The sequence below is a fragment of the Phlebotomus papatasi genome, chromosome 2 (assembly GCF_024763615.1).
Source record: "Phlebotomus papatasi isolate M1 chromosome 2, Ppap_2.1, whole genome shotgun sequence".
Classification (NCBI taxonomy): Eukaryota; Metazoa; Arthropoda; class Insecta; order Diptera; family Psychodidae; genus Phlebotomus; species Phlebotomus papatasi.
This window is the reverse complement of record NC_077223.1, coordinates 55,356,066-55,378,510: the sequence shown is the minus strand read 5'-3', so window position 1 is coordinate 55,378,510 and position 22,445 is coordinate 55,356,066. Positions and strand designations below refer to the sequence as shown.

General features: G+C 32.6%; 1 protein-coding gene across 1 annotated transcript in view; it reads right to left on the bottom strand.

Annotated features, from left to right (window-relative positions):
- The window catches only part of LOC129801756 (polypeptide N-acetylgalactosaminyltransferase 1), a 61,484-nt gene that overhangs the window by 9,110 nt on the left and 29,929 nt on the right, over positions 1–22,445 (bottom strand). Inside the window, exons 2-4 of the mRNA XM_055847060.1 lie at positions 5,576–6,616; positions 611–1,135; positions 433–538 (exon numbers count right to left, since the gene is read on the bottom strand). Coding sequence (XP_055703035.1) covers positions 433–538; positions 611–1,135; positions 5,576–6,189 — 1,245 coding nt within the window. The 5' untranslated portion in view covers positions 6,190–6,616. The remainder of the gene's footprint in view (positions 1–432; positions 539–610; positions 1,136–5,575; positions 6,617–22,445) is intronic.

Genomic DNA, 22,445 nt, shown 5'->3' with positions numbered 1-22,445 from the left:
TCACTACTGGTTTTTTAGTATTTATTACTTTGTAAAATTTTAATTGACAGAATGACAAGACAATTGACAATGTGAAAAGTAGTTTTCTAATAATTTTCTAATTAATGGTAAATCGCAAAATTTCTTTCGCAAATAAAATATAAATATGTAAGCAGTTATTAATTTTATTACTACTCGAAAATTTATAGAGCGAATAATTAATTTTTCATATACTAAAACACACTCTGCAATTTCATTTTTCGCAAATTTGAGAAATTCTAGTTTTACTACATGTACATATTATATATATATATAATTTTTTAGGGCAACATAGAGCAATGGTTAATTTTATCTTACAATACAGCTTCAGCGATACAATATTTGTTTATATAATTTTAGTAGGGATTTAGAAATTCAGACAAAAAAGAATAACAATGATTTCTTTGAATTTACCTTAAGATCTGGCCGATTCATGAAAAACAAATTTATGTATTCATCCATCCAGACTAGTGCCATTCTAACGGTATTGATTCCATGAGTGTCTCTATTGTCTGGGAAACTGCAAAAGTTAATGTTTGTGGTGAAATTTAGAGCAAAAAAAAAAGAAGTAACAACAAAAAATCAAACTTACGAGTATGGATGAAAATCTCTGAAGATGTGTCCGACACGTGAGCATGGGATCGTTTCAATTGTTCCCCCACATTGCCATACTCTGAAAGAAATCTCAAGATTTTCACCACCCCAGCCATCCATCTGCTCATCATAGCTGCCAATTTCCCAGAAGTATTCACGATTAATGGCAAATAATCCACCAGCCATTGTCGGACTATAAGTTGGGCAAACATCAACATTCTTCTCAGGACACTCCCGTGCTTGACGATCGCGCTCACGTGCCGAAATGTCAATCCAGTCAAAGTGGCCACTCCAGGAGAATCCTCCAACCTGGAAGGTACTGTACCCATTGCTGCTATAGTGAAAGTCCTTTGCATCGATCACATCTATTATCGGTACTAGAACACTAGTTCGTGATTCTTTTATACGGGCCAGAAGGGGTTCTAGCCACTTCTCTACACATTCACAGTGGGCATCCAGAAATAAGAGGACATCACCACGTGCAGCTCGTGCCCCTGCTAATCTGGCACGAATAAGACCTAACCTATAGGCAGAAATAATTTTTATTAAGATTGTAATATAACAACAAAACAAAATACAGTGGTCAATTACGTCGAGTTACAAACTTTTTGCTATAACTCATTAAAGCCTTAAATAGACTAAAGATCTAAATAAACTTAAGACGAAAATCGAAAATATTTAGTTTGTATAATTTCGAAGTAATGGATTAGATGAGGGAAATTTATTCAAGGACCTTTAATCGACGATCTTTAGCCTCAGTGTATGAGCTTCAAGGGGTAACTCATATTGAGAAACCCTCGTCAATTGTCCGAGAAACGCTTCGCGAAACCCGAGAAACCCACTTTTTGCATCGCGAAACCCAAGAAACCCAAGAATTGCATCGCGAAACCAGAGAAACCCAAAAATTGCATCGAGAAACCCAATTTCTGCATCGCGAAACCCGAGAAACCCAAAAATTGCATCGCGAAACCCGAGAAACCCAAGAATTGCATCGCGAAACCCGAGAAACCCACTTTTTGCAATGCGAAACCCGAGAAAACCCAAGAATTGCATCGCGAAACCCGAGAAACCCAAGAATTGCATTGCGAAACCCGAGAAACCAGAAACCTTTGTCAGAAAAAATGGGAATGAGTTACCCCTTGATGAGTTTTGAATAAATCTTAGAGCCATATTTGAAGGATTAGCTTAAACCAAACTATCAGACACTAGCAATTTAGCATAAAAAAGATTAGAGATATTTGTATAAAAATGTCTCTTTATCTGACTTTTTTTTTAATTTTACGAGCTAAATATTCTCGTGGATCTGTCTCAGACTATTTTGGCCTTGAGATTTAATTCTGTAAGTATTCAAAAATATTTCCAATCTGTAGGCATGTAATACTTGGTGTTTGTCATAAATTATGAAAAAAAGGGTAATAAAAAGAAAATTCACAAGAAGTCCACCATTATTTGGAGAAATTGCATTAGTTCTTCCGTGAACTGTTTTCAATGCCCGTAATTATATATGGATTTAATGACATCTTATACGTTTCTAATTACCATTTAATTGAAAGCATTTCTTCTGGTTAGTATATCAAATTAAATGAAAATCTCCCACACTATAGTATAAATCAAACAGATTCAATTGAATTTATATATGTATATGCAAAGAGCTTCTCATATATCAGATGGATGAAAATCAAGATTTTTGTGTCAGATAGAATTTCAGCTCAAAATACTGTGGCATAAAAAAAAACGAAATCACTTTGGGCGTAGGGTAGCGGCATTACTTATGGCCACATTAAGGACATATTTGCTCACAGCTTCTTTTCTTTTTGACTATGTAAGATAAAATTTTAACTTTAATTTCTTTAAAGTACCTCCTTTCGATATATCATGGTGAATGTATTAGGAAATTCCCTTAAACCTCAGAAGAAGTATGATTTTTCTAAAAATGTAAAATTCATAACTTGTGGCCACTTTTACGAACTTATGGCCGCTCGTGGAATGACTTGTGGCCACAATGCAAAATGATGCAAAATAAACTTAGAAATAAAATATTTTAAATGCAAAAGAAAACAAAAAGATTTCAGGTAATTTCATAAATTTTTATTATTTTTTTTCTTAAGTTTTTATAGTTTTTATTCATGATTGTAGCATTGCACTATTAATTTCTTCTCATCCTTCTATTCACTGAGACCCGCAATCCGTTTTTCATAATGAAAAATGCATATTTGACTGCATGAAAAACCCACCTCAAAATTCCCTCTGTCTCCTTTTGTAAGGACATTGCGAAAGCCTTCGTGGTCTGATATTTCTTCCGGATCCTTCCGGATCTTTTATTAAGGAGAGATGTGAGAGTAATGTGATACACCTGAAATACTTGTCGCGGCCATTACATTATCAGTGCCTCTTAATGCCTGTGAGATGAATATTGAGGCTCTTTTTAGTTTTTTTTTTGGGGCCTCGAGTGGGTCAGTGGATAGAGTAGTAGCTCTATGACTGCGAGGTCTAGGGTTCAAAGCTGAGCAGCAGCAGAAAAAGATTTCTCATGCCATATCGGCTTTGAATTCGTCCAGCGAATGAATGAATAGTAATGTCAATGGGTGCATATTGGCAAAAAAGTGAACCGCCTAAACAATAGAGGCTGGTAGGAGAACGAGTTTCGACATGAAAGCGGTACTTCAGTCGATACAAATATTCGCTGTCACTGATCCCAAACACACACCGAGAAGGGATGCTGTGATATAGTAACGGCACTGATTGTCCACACAGAGCTGCGATATAGAGCGGCTACCCGTATCGGGGGATAAGATAGAATAGGAGTGGGGAAGCTTAAGGGGCCCAATTGGTGGCCTGGATGCATCGGAATATCCGAAATGGAGAACTGACCCCTGGCAAAATCTTATCTCTTATCTTAGTTTTTTTTAATATTTTTTTACTGGTATCATTGTCCTAAAAGAGTGAAAAAGAAAAGTTAGGTTATCTGTAACAAAATACAAATTCATGAGATAAATCTGCAACTCTCGAGGAATCTTGAAATCAGATTTTACACCACATTTATTTATAAACAATTTTATATTAAAATTTCATTACTTACCTTAAATTTAATTAAATGTTTGCCAGAAAACACCGAACTATTGAATAAAAACAATACAATTGACAACTCTTCAAATCAATTAAAATAGTGTCACATATGGTGTGAGGGCGCCACACGTCAAATACCGTGGCCACAAGTCCGTAATCCTATCAATTTGGTCATAACTTATGGCCTCATTTTAATATCATATTTGTTGTTTAAAAATTTATCAAAATTTAATAGTAAAAGAACATATAGTTATTAAGAAAAGAAGTTTTGAAAAATAGTACTAAATATTTGCGATTGAGGATACAATATTCAGTTGTTAAAAATTTTAAGATCGTTAGTAAATTTCTTAACGATTTGACGTATTTTTAATCGTAATCCGCATCAGTAAAATATTTTCCTTAAATTGTTTCTTATTGTACCGAAATATTAAAGTAAATCAATTTAAAATTTTCATTTAATGATAGCACATCAAATATTGGTAATTTTGTGGTTCTTTAAAATCATTTTGTGAGAAAAAATTGAAGATTTTTGCGAAGAGGCCACAAGTATAGACTGGCCATAAGTAATGCCACCACCCTACTGAGCTGGGAATAGCTGAAGTTGGGAGCTAAGAAATTGATTAAATCATGAAATTACATTCTTAGAAATCGATAAGATTGTAACTGTTTTGATTTTTTTTCAAACCAATTTATGATTCAAGCAGAAATTTTACCCAAGTAATTCTCCAAGTGACATACAAACTGATTTTTTTATTCCTCAACTTCCACTCAAAATATATCTTCATAAAAACTGGAGGAAAGTAGGAAAGAAATAAAATTTAAATGATATACATTAGCAACAATTAATTTCTTCTGTATTCTTTTTCTTTAATATTCGCCACAACTACCTAAATCTAATTCGCTAAACTCACACAGGAACAAATTAGGAAATGCTTTTGAAAAAACAAAAAGACAAAAGTTAACAAACCGAAAATGATTCATTTACTGTTTTCTAATGTTAGAAGCGTAAGAAAATCAAAAAGTATTATGGTCTACATGTAAATCAAGGTACTTTTTTGTTATATAAATCACACGCTCTGTACATAAAATGATAAGTTAATAAGACTACATGTCACAGTGGTATTGAAACGAGGTGTACACAATTTGGAAATTGGAACCCGTTCAGCGACTTTTCAGAAATAAAAAGCCGATAAACTAGGTTGATTCAGGTGTGATGTGTGAATATCACAGAAGAAGAAAGAAGTTACCCTTTCAGATTATACAATCATTCAAAAAATTCATTTTTAGTGATTTCGGCAGTATGGGTTTTTCTGCCACCCATTTTTATGTTAATTTTAAACATAATTTATATGTTGATTGTTTATATTTAATAACCATTTAAAGAAGTTAAAAATTAGAGGACAGAAAAAATCATTTTTTCTGACTTCTTTAAAAGACATTTTAGAAAACTTTTAGATTTTTTAGAGAACATATTTTTAAATTTCTAGAAGGCCATAGGAAAAAAAACTTGCGCTACCGGTCACCCAATCGTCCTTAAAGGGTTTCTTATAAACGACAATAACGAACAATTGTGATTATTTCTCATTATATTTGTAATTTGCATTTGATTCTTTTCCTAACATTTCCTATTTTCATGATTTTTAATGCCATATTTTCGTGGGTGGTGCAAAAGGGGGCATATTATATGTATGCAGATATATATTGTGAATGTTGCATCAAGATGTATTTACATATTCATTTAAGTTCGCGCATCAACAATACTATATATATTTCTTGAAATTATTGTAATGGTATTTCTTCTTTTAGTTAGTGATAGTCCTTAAAAATAAAATAATAAAATTTGGTCAGGATGGATGCTACATTTTTTGTTATCTAAAAATCAATGTAATTTATATACCTGCTTTTCAATCGGATAAGCCGAACATTTTTGGGAAAACGTGTCTCAATGTAGTAATCGAGCTTGTCCTTGAGTTCTACATTCACACTTGCATCGTCTACTAGGATGACTTCCTTAAGAATTCTTGTGTCACCCGTATTGAGGACGCTGTGTACTGTTCTCACTAGAACCGAATAAGGTTCATTGTAGAAAATAATAATAACACTTGCAGTGGGCAAATCGTTGAGATCATAGTGGATGTTTCTACATTGAGGATTTCTGGCATCAGGCACTGTTCTGTTGTAGCTCAAATGTTCACTGAGTTCCTCATTGAGAGCTATTCTCTTGACATCTTCATCACCCTTCGTTTTTGATGCACCCACTAATGCCACAGATTTCCCACGATCCCCCAATCCACGTTCCTGCTTCAATAGATCTGCCCGTATAAGCTTCTCTAGAGGATTTAGGCTATCCAAATCGCTAACGTCCACAAGATTGCTTTCTGGATTGGCATTGAGGTGCTCTGAACTGAATTTTATGAATTTAAAGTAGAATATGAAGCTTATAGCGATGACGGTGAGAAGGAGCAATTTTTGATATAGTGATCGTCCAAAAGGTGAACCACGTATTCGCATTGTTGACTTCTTACTTGGGTTGGCACGCTAGATCACACCAAAAATCACTCTTACAGATATTCCACGTTATCCACTCATAAACACACTCTAGTCATGTAGATTTTTTTTTGCAGGAAGAATTGGAGAATGAGAATCCAGTGGAAATGGTCGAGTGAGAGCTTCACAAAAACTCAAAGTGATGAATGAAATTTGTTGATGGTAGTGCAAGACGTGATGACTTTTACATGGCACAATGGGAACTGGTGTTTCTGAGCCGGAGAATGACTGGTGAATCGGGTGAATCCAATGCCAGCTGCCACCACTTTTTTTGTGTTAATATTCGCGCTGACAACTTCTGGTACGATTACTGCGTCCAGCAGTGACAAAAGATATAGTCTGGCCTCAAACCCATTGCGTGGAACTCATTTGAATTGATTTACCGTTGACGCTGTAACAGAAAGGCAAAAATGCTTTTTACAATTTTTATTCATCGCTTTTTTGACGAAAATTTGTATCTATCTGCAACTAAATTCAATATTAAAAAAATCTTTCAAAATAATTTCGTTCTAGGTAGATTTAAAGTGGTACAGAAAATAAGAACCATATAAGTTGTAAAATTACTTTTTTATGAAAAAAGAAAATCAATAATTAAATAGTATCTATCATTACAAAATAAACCTCTGGGACATTATTTTTCTTACAATTTTTTTTTAAATTGACTCATTTTTGAATTCTTTGAAATTATACAATACAGATTTCATTCATATAAATGGGGTTAAGTGGGTTACGCAACTAAGAAACAGCATATAGGTCCTTGACATCTTTTTTCAACTTAATAAAGAAATATTTAATTCGAGCTCTTAAGCATATAGGGTGGTGGCATTACTTATGGCCAGTCTATACTTGTGGCCCCTTCGCAAAAATCTTCAATTTTTTCTCACAAAATGATTTTAAAGAACCACAAAATTACCAATATTTGATGTGCTATCATTAAATGAAAATTTTAAATTGATTTAGGGTAAGTGTGCCAAATTCCGGCCAGCTTGCAATTTCGGCCACCTTTTTTGTTCCTCGAATTTCCATGAACTTTTAGCTTTTACGTACTCTAGAGATTATACAATGCAAAAGAATAACAAAAAATGTAGCTTCGGCAAACGAGATGACGTGAAAAAGATATTGGAAGAATTCCTGAAGGGAAAGGAACTATGAGAATGAAGGTGGCCGAAATAGGGCACCAAAGTATAGACATAGCTATGTCTATATTTTTATTCATTTTAAAATGTATTAAGAATGATTTTAGAGTAAATAAAGACGGTAAACTCTTTACAAGGTTCCAAGCAACACTCTTACAAAAGAAAGAATAAAAAAAATCATTTTGTATTTAAAATATTACACTTCAAACTTGAGACTTTGACGCTTGCATGCAACTATGCCGAAATTTGGCACATTTACCCTACTTTAATATTTCGGTACAATAAGAAACAATTTAAGGAAAATATTTTACTGATGCGGATTACGATTAAAAATACGTCAAATCGTTAAGAAATTTACCAACGATCTTAAAAATTTTAACAACTAAATGTTGTATCTTCAATCGCAAATATTTAGTACTATTTTTCAAAACTTCTTTCCTTAATAACTATATGTTCTTTTACTATTAAATTTTGATAAATTTTTAAACAACAAATATGATATTAAAATGAGGCCATAAGTTATGACCAAATTGATAGGATTACGGACTTGTGGTCACGGTATTTGACGTGTGGCGCCCTCACACTATATGTGACACTATTTTGATTTGAAGAGTTGTCAATTGTATTGTTTTTATTCAATAGTTCGGTGTTTTCTGGCAAACATTTAATGAAATTTAAGGTAAGTAATGAAATTGTAATATAAAATTGTTTATAAATAGATGTGGTGTAAAATCTGATTTCAAGATTCCTCGAGAGTTGTAGATTTATCTCATGAATTTGTATTTTGTTACAGATAACCTAACTTTTCTTTTTCACTCTTTTAGGACAATGATACCAGTAAAAAAAATATAAAAAACTAAAAAGAGCCTCAATATTCATCTCACAGGCATTAAGAGGCATTGATAATGTAATGGCCGCGACAAGTATTTCAGGTGTATCACATTCCTCTCACAACTCTCCTTAATAAAATCTCCGGGAAGGATCCGGAAGAAATATCAGACCACGAAGGCTTTCGCAATGTCCTTGCAAAAGGAGACAGAGGGAATTTTGAGGTGGGTTTTTCATGCAGTCAAATATGCATTTTTCATTATGAAAAACGAATTGCGGGTCTCAGTGAATAGAAAGATGAGAAGAAATTAATAGTACAATGCTACAATCATGAATAAAAACTATAAAAACTTAAGAAAAAAATAATAAAAATTTATGAAATTACCTGAAATCTTTTTGTTTTCTTTTGCATTTAAAATATTTTATTTCTAAGTTTATTTTGCGTCATTTTGCATTGTGGCCACAAGTCATTCCACGAGCGGCCATAAGTTCGTAAAAGTGGCCACAAGTTATGAATTTTACATTTTTGGAAAAATCATACTTTTTCTGAGGTTTAAGGGAATTTCCTAATACATTCACCATGATATATTGAAAGAAGGTACTTTAAAGAAATTAGAGTTAAAATTTTATCTTACATAGTCAAAAAGAAAAGAAGCTGTGAGCAAATATGTCCTTAGGGCAGAATCACATTGACAGTAAAATGCTCACCGTCACCGTCAAAGTCCTCACTGTATTTCGTTAATTTACGCATTTTCATTACAATTCTTACGCAAATTCTCAATTACCGTGTTACATTATCTCATACTCGGTGACACTGGGTGAAAATAATATAAGAAAAGTGAGGAAATAAAACGAAAATTCGATAAACGGTGAGCACAAAAACTGTAGGATTTTTTGCTACAGTTTTTCGTACAGTTTTTATACTCACCGTTTATTGCATTTTCGTTTTATTTCCTCAATTTTCTTATATTATTTTCACCTAGTGCCACCGAGTATGAGATAAGGAAATACGGTAATCGAGAATTTGCGTAAAAATTACATTGAAAATGCGTAAATCAAAGAAATACGATGAGGGCTTTGACGGTGACGGTGAGCATTTTACTGTCAATGTGATTCTGCCCTTAATGTGGCCATAAGTAATGCCGCTACCCTACCTCTAAAGATACAACAATTTAACTTTATTTTCTAAAATTTTCATTTTAAAATTTTAAAATTCACCGTAGGAGCCTGATTTTTGGAGACGATTTAAAAAAAAAACACACACACTTTTCGGTGGACAAGTTTACTTTTATTTACTGTTATCTGATGAGTTGTACTATGAGTAGGTGAATTTTTAATATTTAAATTAAATTGTAATAAAGTGATAATATTAAAATTGTATTATTTTTTTTTAATTTTTCGGCCGATTTATTAGCTAAAATTCAGGAATGTCCGTTTTAAACAACAGCTCTAACCCTAGAATTGTTCACACATGTGTGAATTTTACATCATGTGGAATTTTCACAGTGGGTCGTTTTCCTCCCAGTTAAACATCTCATTTGTCTCGACAAAGGGTGTGGAATGTTACTGAAAATAAAACAAATTCCACTCAAAATGCTTCTTCTCACATAAAACAGATCAATTACAAATTACTTACAATTTAACAAAGTGTTGATACAAATAGTGAGAAAAAGACACATATGCAAATTGTTGCTGAACGACTGCGGATGCTTTTTGATCTAAACAGCAGCAATTAATAATTATTAATGAGGGGGAAATTATGACAATTCCCTCACAAGTGGCAAATTTGCGATTTAAGCGGATGAGGCGGATCCCTAACTTATGCTTTTTCTAGTATTTATATATAAATGCGTCTATTTTTTATCAGGAATACTAATTGAATAACGTAAATTTAAAGTATAAATGGAGTTATTGACTGCAATGGTAGATGAAATTCTGGAAGTGCCAGGGAGCGTAGTGTTTCTACAATATTTTCTATTAATTATTGTAGATATGATATTTATTATTCATTTTGATTCAGGCAGTTCACACTCCCTTTGCGGCCATCTCCGTCTTAATGTTGTTGACCAATCTCCAGACAAAATGATTGAAAACTCCTTCATAGATAGTATTAATCCATATTGAAAGCAACATTGTACTAATATTTTTACAAACATATATTTAGAATTTGTTTAAGTTACGGGAAGTGTCTACTGAATTAAGAGAAAGGGCAGGCTGTGACAACCTGGCAGGGTACAAAGAAAGACAACAAAGATATTTAATACAATAATTAAAATACGCAAAGAAAGAAATAAAACCTAATAAGTAATATAATAACGAAAAAAGACCTTTAAGAACGCATTGTTCAAACTTTTAACTCTTTAACGACGAGACAGTTCTCGCGGACCGAAAATCAGCAATAAAAATGAAACGGATAAACAAAATCAATAAAAGGTCTTATATCTAGCCTTAGAAGATCCAACAGAGTCTAATTCGATTTAGAGCTGAAGTTGTGGGACGCCATTCAGTTATCTTGAATCAAATTCGTGAAATTTTACAAATTTTGTATTTAAACCAAAATATAACAGATTTTGCTGGACTGACAGAAAAGTGATATATGAGTGAAATGTAGACCAGAATGTTCTCTATAATTTTGCTGTAGAACTTGATCTCATCGATTAATCAGAAGCCGAGATAATCGAGGTTGTTTGTTTCTAAACTCGTTTTTTCGACCAGAGCGCCCCAAGTGTTCATTTGATGATTTTCAACTATATCAAAGAATTGTTGTATTTTGTGAGACTTTCCATTTAAACCCGTATTTTAAGTGTCTTAGTCGAGTAGAAGCAGTCAAATTCGCATCTGAGAGTGGTTTCAAAGCGTTATTATGGGAAAAGTCAATTTTTTCACACTTAAACGGCAAAATCGGATAGATAGCGTAGTCTGAGCGGAAAATGATGTATGGACGAAATGTAGACACAAATATCCTCTACAATTATGTCGAAGTAATCATCAAAATCGGTTCAGCCATAGTCGAGATAATTGAGGTTATGTGATATTGAAATTGGTTTTTCGACTGTGGCGCCCCTGGTGTTGGTCCCACGAAGTTCAAATGTTCTAGAAAGTTATAGCATTTGGTGAGATCTTTGATTTGAGCCCATACTCATCAAAATCGGTCAAATACAACCAGAGATATGATTTTTTGAATTTCGTGAACTTTGACCCCTCATATCTCCGGTTTTATTATAACCACAGCGAACCCATGCCGTTTTTTGGAAACGTCCTAGACTGGACTACAACACTCTAAAATTTGATTAACTTGCACAAATGAATTTTTTAAAAAATGAGTTTGAATTTTGTTGAATTTTGACGGTATCGCAGCGCCACCTGTGGTGACTTTTTGAACTTCCATCTGAAAGTGTTCATCGAGACGAAAGCAAAAACCTAAAATTTAGCTCAAAATGTTAATTAGAACCGGAGATAGACGCCGGTCAATATTCGAACTTTGACCCCTTATAGCTCGGGTCAGGGGTTATGGATCGGCTTAAGTATTTTTTGTTTGATAGGTATAATCAGCGGCTACAACATACTAAAATTTCAGCCCGATTCACAAAGGAATTTTTGAGTTATTTAAGTTAGAAAATTGAAAAATCTTCTTTTTAAAAATAGCGCCCCTGGCGGTGGTTTTTTGAACTTGCGATGGTAGAAGGGAAAGTGGCATTTCACGAGAGGTTTTCAAAACGCCCTTACTTTTGAAATTCTGATAATTAGACCAGGAGTTATGGCCATTTTAAGATTTTTTTTTACCCTTATAGCTCGGGTCAGGGGGGTCGGGGGATCTTAAGTTTGGCACTGATCGAAAGCTCTAAGGCCCAGCTATAACATACTAAAATTTGAGCCCGATCGCTACCATAGGGGCTGAGCTATTGAGAAAACAAAAAAAGGGGGGTATTCAAAATGGCGGATGGAGGGTTGGGGGGTGGGGGGTCAATGTACCAAGTTGCAATTTTCACCCGATATATAACCTTTGACGAAAACCGCAAGTCGATATCTCTTTTAGTTTAGGAGCTATTAAGCTCCAAAGACCGGTCGGACGGACGGACGGACGGGAACGTAACTTAGCCCCCCATATATTCGTGATCAGGAAGTGATGAAACACATTTTGGCCAAATTTGAGCTCGATCGGACGACATGGAATTTTGTTAGGATTATAGTAGGTGAGATTATTAAGAATCTCACCTAATCCCCCTAATCCTAATACTCAGTTCTTCTCTGAAAACATCAGCTACTTCTGGAAAATCTGGAAGCTACTTTCCCTGAATTTCCATCTCCAATAAAATTTATAAGTTTTTATGAATATTGAACTTAGAGAAAAATTAAAAAAAAATATTTATAATATTATATATATTATATATAATCTCTCTATGATACATTATATTAGAGAGCATATTATATTTCCATACACATTTGCGCAAGAAGTCGAAAATTGCACACCACTCTTAAATGACGAATTGATGGAAACATGAAATTCAAATGAATTCTCCACACAATGTATGTATGTAATGTTTAATTGAATTCTCATGTCCTCGAAACGTGCCAATTATTTCTCTCTATGTTGCTTCACACCTCAAGTGGGGGATGAAGGGTAAGATATTGAAGTAAATATTGTAGCCCTTACAAATAGACTAATAAAAACACTGACTAATATAACCAAAAATTTAGCCTTTAGATTTAGACATACATTTTAAGAAAATACTCTGTGAACATATCTGTATATGTATGATGTAATATCACTTTTTCTTATTGTAACCATTAAAAATTCTCTGACAAACCTTTTTGTATGATGTTGATTTCTGATTTGTTGAAATAAATCCATCAAACGTGAATATACTTTGAAAGAAATGTGAAGTCTTGTGAAAAGTCAAGTACGTCAAGTACTTTAAATTCTTTATCAGTATTTTCTTGTGTTTATCTTTTGCAAGTCACAGAAATAGTATTTAAAATAATTGCAATTAGAACTTAAATTATTCGCAATTGCGATTGATCATTTGCTTAATGTTTATTTGTGTCGCAGCATATTGGCACAATTTCAACTATAAAGAAAATTAGACTTTTATCAATTCATTTGCAGATATTTTAAGTTGTCAAGATTTAATTAAATTTGAGAAATAATAAAAATTTGTTTATTGACGAAAATGAGCCTAAGTTTCTATTTTAAAAAAATACATACATATAAATGACATGGTTATTAAGTTTCCCCCTATACCATAAAACCACCAAAAGGGTTTCAAATTTGGATGGAGAGATTTGAAGGCTGCAATTATCATGAATTTTGTAACATATAGCAACCTTTAATCATACAATTTTGAATTGTTTTTCCTCTACCTTCATTCAATATTTCACATTTTACTCACACGGGACATATACCAGTTAATTGGTCTAGCGAGCGAGTGGTCATTAGTTCGATTTAACATAATTATCGATTACAATGTTTGCTGTTTGTGTCTGTCATCATCAATGAGGTTTCACTACATTTTGAATATTTAATGAGGGAAATATGAAATATATCATCTAAATTTTGTAAAAAAAATAATTAGAATTTTATTATGGGTTGTTGTTTCTTAAATTCTCAAGCAAAAAAATCGTCTGTCAACATTTCTCGTCGGAAAATTAATTAACATAATTTCAAATTAATTAAATTGTTCAATTATGAGGCACGAAAATGAGCAACAATCAGAAACCATTTTAATTTGTGCGTAAAAGAGGCGTGTAAATGCATCTAATTTTACATCAAACTACACTTCATTACTTCTCATTTTCTGACGCGCTTACGTACTATAATTTTGTAAGAAAAAAAAAGTAATCTAACTAAAGATCTATCTATAGAAGAGTGTTGGGATAAGTCTGAGCTCTGCACTTAACTTTGAGTCAAAGTGGAAAGTATATAAGGTGAGTCAATAAAGTTACTAGAGTAGTGCTCATTGACAACTTATTATCTATTAGATTAAAAAATTTCAGTTACTCTCCTTGGCAAATTTCTTACAACTTCTCATATAGGATTTTTTCTATTGTTGAAACGAGTGGCAGGAGTTGACTTCAATCTGCGTTTTGAGGATCATTTTCATCTTCTTATCCTAATCAAAGTTAAGGTCTGAGGACTTCCAGATTAGCACAGGAACAAATAGTTTACTTAGCACATTATCTCAGTTTCTGGACTTTTAAAGTAGGGCATTGGAATTTTTAAGATAGGGTATTGCCTCTCAATACCCCCCAGCGCTATGGCCCTGAGTAAGCAGCCTACACATCGTCAGTTAAATCAGCATTTGTCGTAACTTCATTTTGCGATTTTGAGATACAGTCGTTGCGGGTGACTTTGCACTCTGCTGTCCGTAAGACTTTAATAATTTCTAGCACTTATTGATGGTCTTCGCCGATCCGGTCTACCGTGTCAAAGTATATAGGGATATGTTATGTACCAAGTAAGGTACAATGATTCCTAAAAGGATTCTTGTAGTTTCAGTAATAGTCAATGAAATGCTAATATAGGTATTTTGTCAAAAAACGGCTCCATGAAAAAGTTATCTGAAGGTGCAATTCCGAAATCGATTTCAGAGTAGTAAATTGCCCAAATTCAATCTAAATATATCTGGCTAGAATAATCCACTTCGATTTTGTTGATTATTTTTATTGAAATATTTTTTTTCCCCTATTATCTTCTTAAGAACGCATGATTTATGTTATAAAATTGCATATAATGGTCTTTCTAAAGCTTTATTATAGAAGTATTTGGTTAAAAATTATCCAATTTTGTGGGAACTTAATATAAAGTGACCGAGATCTACAAGACGGTATGGTCGCCATCTTGATTTGACGTTTCTGTCCGCCATTTTGAATAACTTTCAAAACAAAAATCTCATCCGATTGAGCTGAAATTTTAGTATGTTCTAGCTGATGTCAAGGCCTTTTCAGAACATATATAAAATCCGACCTAGGTCAAGTGATTGTCTGGATATAGGGGCTCCAAGCTCAAAATTTTGACATTTACATGAATATAGGAACTACAGGGAGCTTCTTTTATCAAAACCATCACAAAAAAGACAGCGCTATCTTTAGGAGATGAGATCTAACAAACAAACAATAAGAAAAGTAATGTTTTTGTTTATAACAGCGCATTATTTGAGAATCTTAAAAACTGTTTTCGCAAAGATGAAAAATAAAAAATTAGTTAAATGCGCTTTTCGTTTTTTTTTTCAATTATGTTAGAGTAAATAAATATATAAAATAAAAGTCTCAACCATTTTTAATAGTTACTGAGGCATTTCGTTTAGGTTTCAAATATTGAATATTAAAAAATAAAGACCGCCAAAATATGAGTATTACAAAATTTAAAACTTTGAGCCTCTGTATCAAGGTAAATACTTAACGTAGACTGGAACATAGATACGTTTTGAAAAGGTCTTGACGTCAGCTACAACATATTAAAATTTCAATCCAATCGGACCAGTTTTAGGGTTTGACAGTTATTCAAAATGGCGGACAGAAACGTCAAATCAAGATGGCGACCACGTCATCTTGTAGATCTCGTGCATCTTACCCTTAGATGTGAAGATCTTCATTGTCGTTTATTATCAGAAATTGTTGATTTTTTAGTATTTAGGGGAAATGCTTCTAATTTTGTCCAGTTTCTTATTTTGGACACTTTGAGGATAACATTGGACACTAAAAATAAATTGATTAAAATGATGGATTTTTATTCCAATACTTGATGAATAATGAATTCTATCTAAATATTTGTCCTTTTTGGAATATTTTAACACTAAATACGTTAAAATTTGAATATGTTTTGAGTTGAAATTGCTTTGTTGAAAATTCAATGTGAGCAATTGCTTACGAGAAATATGACAGAACTTCGTGGCTTACTTCAGTCTTATTTAGTTTTGGTGAAGTACTAACAAAGTTTGTTCGCTGTTTTTGAGTGATATTATTGAATATTCATTGAATATTGTGTTGATTCACGTTACTGATGATTTGTACATTTGACCTGAAGTGAGATTTGCCTTGTGAATTATATTTTTCATGTGAAAAATGGGAAATTTTTTAAGACATTCACCAGTGAGGTGATGATTCTTATTTTGGACAGGTGTTTTTCTCACGAAATTTCGTGAAGTTTTAGCCTTTGTGATGACTAGGTTGGACAAATACCTGGAGAAACAAAGGAGCATCATCTCTGCGAAAGAGATGCAGTGAGAAATGCCTTGAAAGGCTCCCGGAAAGGGCAGGGAATGAGCGAATCCGCACGTACTTGGAGTACCGAAGTCAACTCACTTTAATGAATGATATGGAAAGTTTCTGGGCTTCTTGTGACATTCCACGTTTCCCTTACATGACCAGGAAGAGGACTTGGTAAGATTGGTTCATAAAATGAAGAACAATGGGCATCCTGTTGAGGCGGATTATCTGTCCAAATTTACAGACAAGTTGTAAAAATTAATAACCAAGTTGTCCAAAATAAGAGTCAAATTCACCTCTACATATCAATTCATTTTTAAACGTATTAAAACTAATTTTAGTAAAAATGAGATGATAAATAGCTTGCCAAGTTTCTAAACAATCCTTCTGAAAAGAGAGTAACAAGAAAAGTCAATTAGTATTGAAAATATGGCACTTCAAACTTAGGATATCGATGCTTATATGCAGACTGTCCAAAATTATAAGCACTTCCCCTATTAAAAAGTGCAAAGTCACCCGCACCTTATCCCCAGTGCAAGCCTTTTTCCTTGATTTTTTTAAACATAGTAAAATTTTATAAAATTAATGTTAGTGGCACAAAATCCATTCATTAACAACTGAATACAAATAATTTTACCCATTAACCCCCCTCCCTTCACTTTAACTGTCCAATTTTTGAGGGTAAAGTTGAAAAACAGCGAAAAAACGTGCAAAGTCACCCGCAACGACGGTATATACATTACATATATAGAATCGGCGTAATTTTGTTTCTTAAACTCACTTGAGAAAAAGAAACATTTATAAACCCATTAAAAATTATTTTAAACAAAAATTATCGTAAGTGCCCTTAATTAATAAAAATTTATCAGAATTTGTCGTAACTTCTAGTTTTGGGGAAGTTACGACAAATTTCCATACAAAATTTTCATTAATCAGCATTTGCCGTAACTTGTTTAGCTCGCTTGCGTGGCTTGTAATTTGCAGCAAAAATTTAATATTTCTCATTAAAACGTTCACAAACTCTTCCAAATATCCAAAGAAAGTGCGAATAATGCAACATTAAATCATTTTAATTCGATATTTGTGAGAAAAAAGTGAGGAAAAATCCCTGCCCATCTGTCATTAATTAAAAACAAAACAAGCGATGCGGCGCACAAAATTTATTAAATAAACTTTATGAAATAAAAGCTTTTAGGGTCAGGGACCACAGTTTAATTGACTAATTTAGTGAAATAAAGGTACTAATTATCCCTAGAGTAATTTAAATTGATATAATGTGTTTTTGAAAATTGTCGTAACTTCCAAGATCTCCATTCATTAGAACCATTAGAAGTTACGGTTTTATAAACGATGCAAGTTACGATAAAATATTATTGTGTTTCTCCTAACATAAATCTCAATATCTCAGCTTTTAAATCATTTTATAAAGATTTTTTCAAGTTAACTTACAGTTTATTAGTGCCACTTTTATAATTTTGACTTAAAAGTATCGCATTCGGGGCTCATTTTTAAGAAAAATAAAGCTGAACTGAAAATTTCGTCTCCTGAAAAGTTGTCAAAAGGAAGTTACGACAAATGCTGATTTAACTGATGTCATGTCGATCATCCGCCACTTCAGTAAGATGTTTGTGATCGATCGCAAGGCGATTTTAGGTTACATATTCTGCGGCGGACTCGCTGTTTGCCAGTTATATTATTAGTCTTATTACTATATTGACACACCTCGCACATTATATTTGATGGATAACATGAAAATGAAAACGATGATAATCTTTTAAATTATTTATTGTCTTCAAACAATTTTAGATGAAACTTCGACTACAAGACGGGTAAAACCTAACAAAAGTAAAAAACGTTAGACTTGTTATTATAGCCTATCAATTTTTGGGATTAGTTCTTCACGGAATAATCTCGCTAATTGAATTAAAAAAAAAACAGAAATAAAAATCGAAATCTCTTTGCGTAAATATCTACAGTGAGCGACATTCAAATAGGGACAGACCTATATGTGGGTGGTGTCTACTCCTACCTATATGTGGGTGGTGACTACTTGGTGACTACTCACAAGTAGTCTCACAAAGAAATATTAAGAAAGACACACAAAAAGAGAGAAAAATTGCTAAAATATTAAAAATAAGTAGAAAATTAAGTGCAGTGCCCCAAATCCCATGCCCTGTGAACAAAAAATACCATTTGACAAAGCAAGAAAAGACTAAAAATTTGATCACTGAGGAAGGCTTGGAGTCCGAGCCGAAAGCTTTGGGAAGAATTTGAGAATTTTCTTTGCTTCTTCTTACCCGACGCTCACCGGTTTCCACACCTATTGAATTAATCGTCGGAAATTACCAAAAATGTGGGGCATCCTTTCCAGAGAAGTTTACGCAAAAGGGAAGCCATATGGGACAGTGGAAGAGCTTAAGAATGCCATCAGATGTGCCTGGGAGCGAATTGAGCTAAAAACTCTTCAAAAATTGGTGTTAAGTATGCCAAAAAGACTTATTTCTGTTATCAAGAACAAGGGATTAAATACAAAATATTGAAAATATTCTCATTGATCTGGTTTTTTTAAATTTTTATTTAAAAAATTGGCATCGTCCCTAATTTGAATTTCGCTTTAAATCACTTAAAAATTTCATATTTTGGCTGGCGTGCACTCACGAACGCAAGTGCACGTGGGTCACTACCATAAAAAGTATTGTTGGATAGGCCTATATTATACAAAAAAATATTAGGTTGATCCGACTTACACACCACCCACATATAGGTCCGTCCCTATTTGAATTTCGCTCACTGTATATGTGATTTTTGTGATGTTACCTCTAATAAACCAATGGATATTAGAGCGTTAAATTATTCTAAGGCTAATTTTTAGGTATGCATTGTTTTGTTGAGAGATTCGTTAGTTAGATTCAAATTATTCTCGTATGGACGAATTAGTTAATTCAAGGAGAGTACTCAGAAGCAGATCTTTTTGATTGATTTTTTTAAGTATGCTCCTTTTAATATGTGATAGCTTGACAAGATGAGTCGGAAATTATCCGGAACAAGTCTTAAGTCAATAAAATTAGGTATGTTAAAAAACTGTTATCGGATTTAAGTATAAGCCTCCACGGGTAGTTTCATTTTTAATGAATAATAAATAGTTGTTTATTTGATATATGTAATTTAAAATGAAATCTAATGGCTCCGGCACACCTTTTAGATCAGGAAAATTTCACGAAGTCGAAATTCGACTACCTTTCTTTCTCACACGCTTTGCATATGTCTATCTCATTCTCTCGTAATCTTCTTCTTTTTTTAAACATCACACCAAATTCAATTTAGCTCAATCGAATTTGAAGAGCAAAACAATGAGATGGACATTGCAAAATGCGTCAGAAAGAATGGGATGCGAATTTCGACTTCACGAAATTTTCCTGATCTAAAAGGTGTGCCGGAGCCATAATAATAAAATGATATAGTTCAAGTCCATATTCAATAAAATTATTACGGTAAACGAAAAATGCGAAACTGAGTTTATAACATGATTATGTAAAATTAACATTTTACAGAACCTTGTTATTTAGTATTTATAAATTTTCTGTTTTGTAATATTAGTATTTTGTTTATCAAATTAAAATTCTAGCATTTTCCTTTTAAATTAATGATAGGTTTAATAAGCCCATGATAGTAAATCCATAATATGGACACTTCTTTTCGTAACATTAAGGCCCCCTTCAAGCTCTTACACGCATCGTTAGACCTAATTAATTACCAGTAAGTACAAAAATAAAGTGGTGAATTCTCGCCTATTACTCAAAGAGAAGACGATGAATATTTAAGGAGAGATTCATGAGGAAAGGCTTGATTTCGCAAAATCAACGAAAATTGATTTTTGGCGCAGGTCCACAATATAATTTGCTAAGACACAGGACAAATTAATTATCACAAACCCACGCTCTAATTAATAAATAATTCATGAACGTGAATTAACAGAATTATCATAAAATTAATTTGTTAATTATTCAATTCTAATAAAAGTTGTCTAAAAATAAAGAATTGTCTAAAATTCCTTCATTACTTTTTCGATTCTTTAATAAAAAAGAGACATAATTTTGAATTATTAATAAATTTTATTGTAATTTAAGTAAGTGTGGTTTAAGTTCAAAATTTTTTCGTAGATTATTTTTGCCATAATGCTATTTTCATTAATTAGTTTCCATTTTAAATTAGACTTTTTTACATAATTATATATATATATATGTATATATATATATATATATATAACATATACATATACATATTTGCGTGTAATTCCTCCAATTTTCTCTGTTCGTTGTCTTCATCATCTTTTAATAGGTTTGTATGTTGTATAAATTATATTCATGTACACTTGAGAGAGTTCGATATAGTGAAAATTACAATGGTTAGGAGAAACAAGGGAACACAAGAAATTCTCATTGGTTGATGGTACGGAGAAAAGTTCACCAATCGTCGTGTGGCGAGGCGAGGCATGAGCAATTTGTGTATTGCGCAAAGAGTTCATGTACGCCAAAACTCAACTCGAGAACAAAATATCATATTCTTTAAAATCATACTAAATTAAACATTCAAGGGGCCATACAGTCTTTCAAAAAAATGTCCGAAGTTCGTGATTAAAAAATAGTTAATTTTTACTTTTCCTGCGGTATATGATTTTTAATGTAACCAGTCCCCAAGTAGGGGGTCTAGAATTATTTTCAAAATGTTTATTGGATTACCAACTGCTTATCTGCATTTGTCTTGCATATGTATTACTGGCAAACGACACTGTATGATTATTTCCAATAAATGCTGATACAAAAGAAATGAAGATAGCACAGTTGTTAATTCAACAGACGATATATTACCAAACGTAAAAAAGTTTTTATAGATGAAAAAATGAAAATAAGTTTTGAATTCATTCACTGGACGGACTAGACGAATTCAGGACTAACAGCTGAAAAATGTGCTGCCTAGTCTCGAACCCGAGACCTCACAGTCATAAAGCCACTACTCTATGCACTGATACAGTGAGACCCCAGAACAAAAATAATTTAACAATTACAAGCAAATTGCTAGATTTTAAATTGGTTCTGAACCCTGACTTCTTGTGCTTGTCCTCAATGTTTATATTTTTAGATGCTAAAAATTATTTAATATTATAATTTCTTTTAAACATAGATATACATAGAGATATTTATAAATAAATATAGTTTATTTTATTCGTTTAATAATTCGTTTTATGAAAGAACTTATTTCATTATATTACGTGTTCTATATTGGATTATTGGATATTGGATTATGAACCTAATAAGTGAGACATTTTTTTGTCATAGTGGAAGAATCGCTTCGGTTTGTGTGGTAATCAGAAAATAATCACAAACCTTGAAAATCATTTTACAGTATCAAGCATGGGTACTTTCCCCTATCTGTTTTTTTTAGCCCATTATGACTTTCTGATTGAGTATGATTATTATTTTTCTGACGAATATTTTATAAATATGTATATTTAAGTCTACAAAAATCGATTTTTAGCACATATGATATTCGTGATCTATGAGTGACAAAACGTATAAATCTCAAATTTGAGCCCGATCTGATGAGGTCGAATTTCACTTCGGACCACATAAGCTGAGATTGCGAAGAATCTTAGCTAAAATCTTAATCATGTGTAAAATAGTATAGATGGGGAACGAAAAATCTATGACGCGACACATATTTTGTGCAATTAAAAAGTCAAATCAGTCTAACAATGATAAGCCCCTAACATTTGTTTTAATTAAGAGAAAGACGTAAACGTTCGCGAGGTGATTTGTTTGAATTTCAATAACACCTAAAAACCATTTTTAAATATTATTGACATGATTTAATGTCTTACAGTAATTCATATTTAAAGAAAAAATATATAAGAAGTTTTATAATATATTTTGCAATAAATCGTACAATATAATAAATTCCAAATAGGTATAGTATAGTATAACCACTTAAATTGTACTTTATCCTCTCAATATTCTACAGAGGCACACTTTCACGTAACAACTCCTTTTCAAT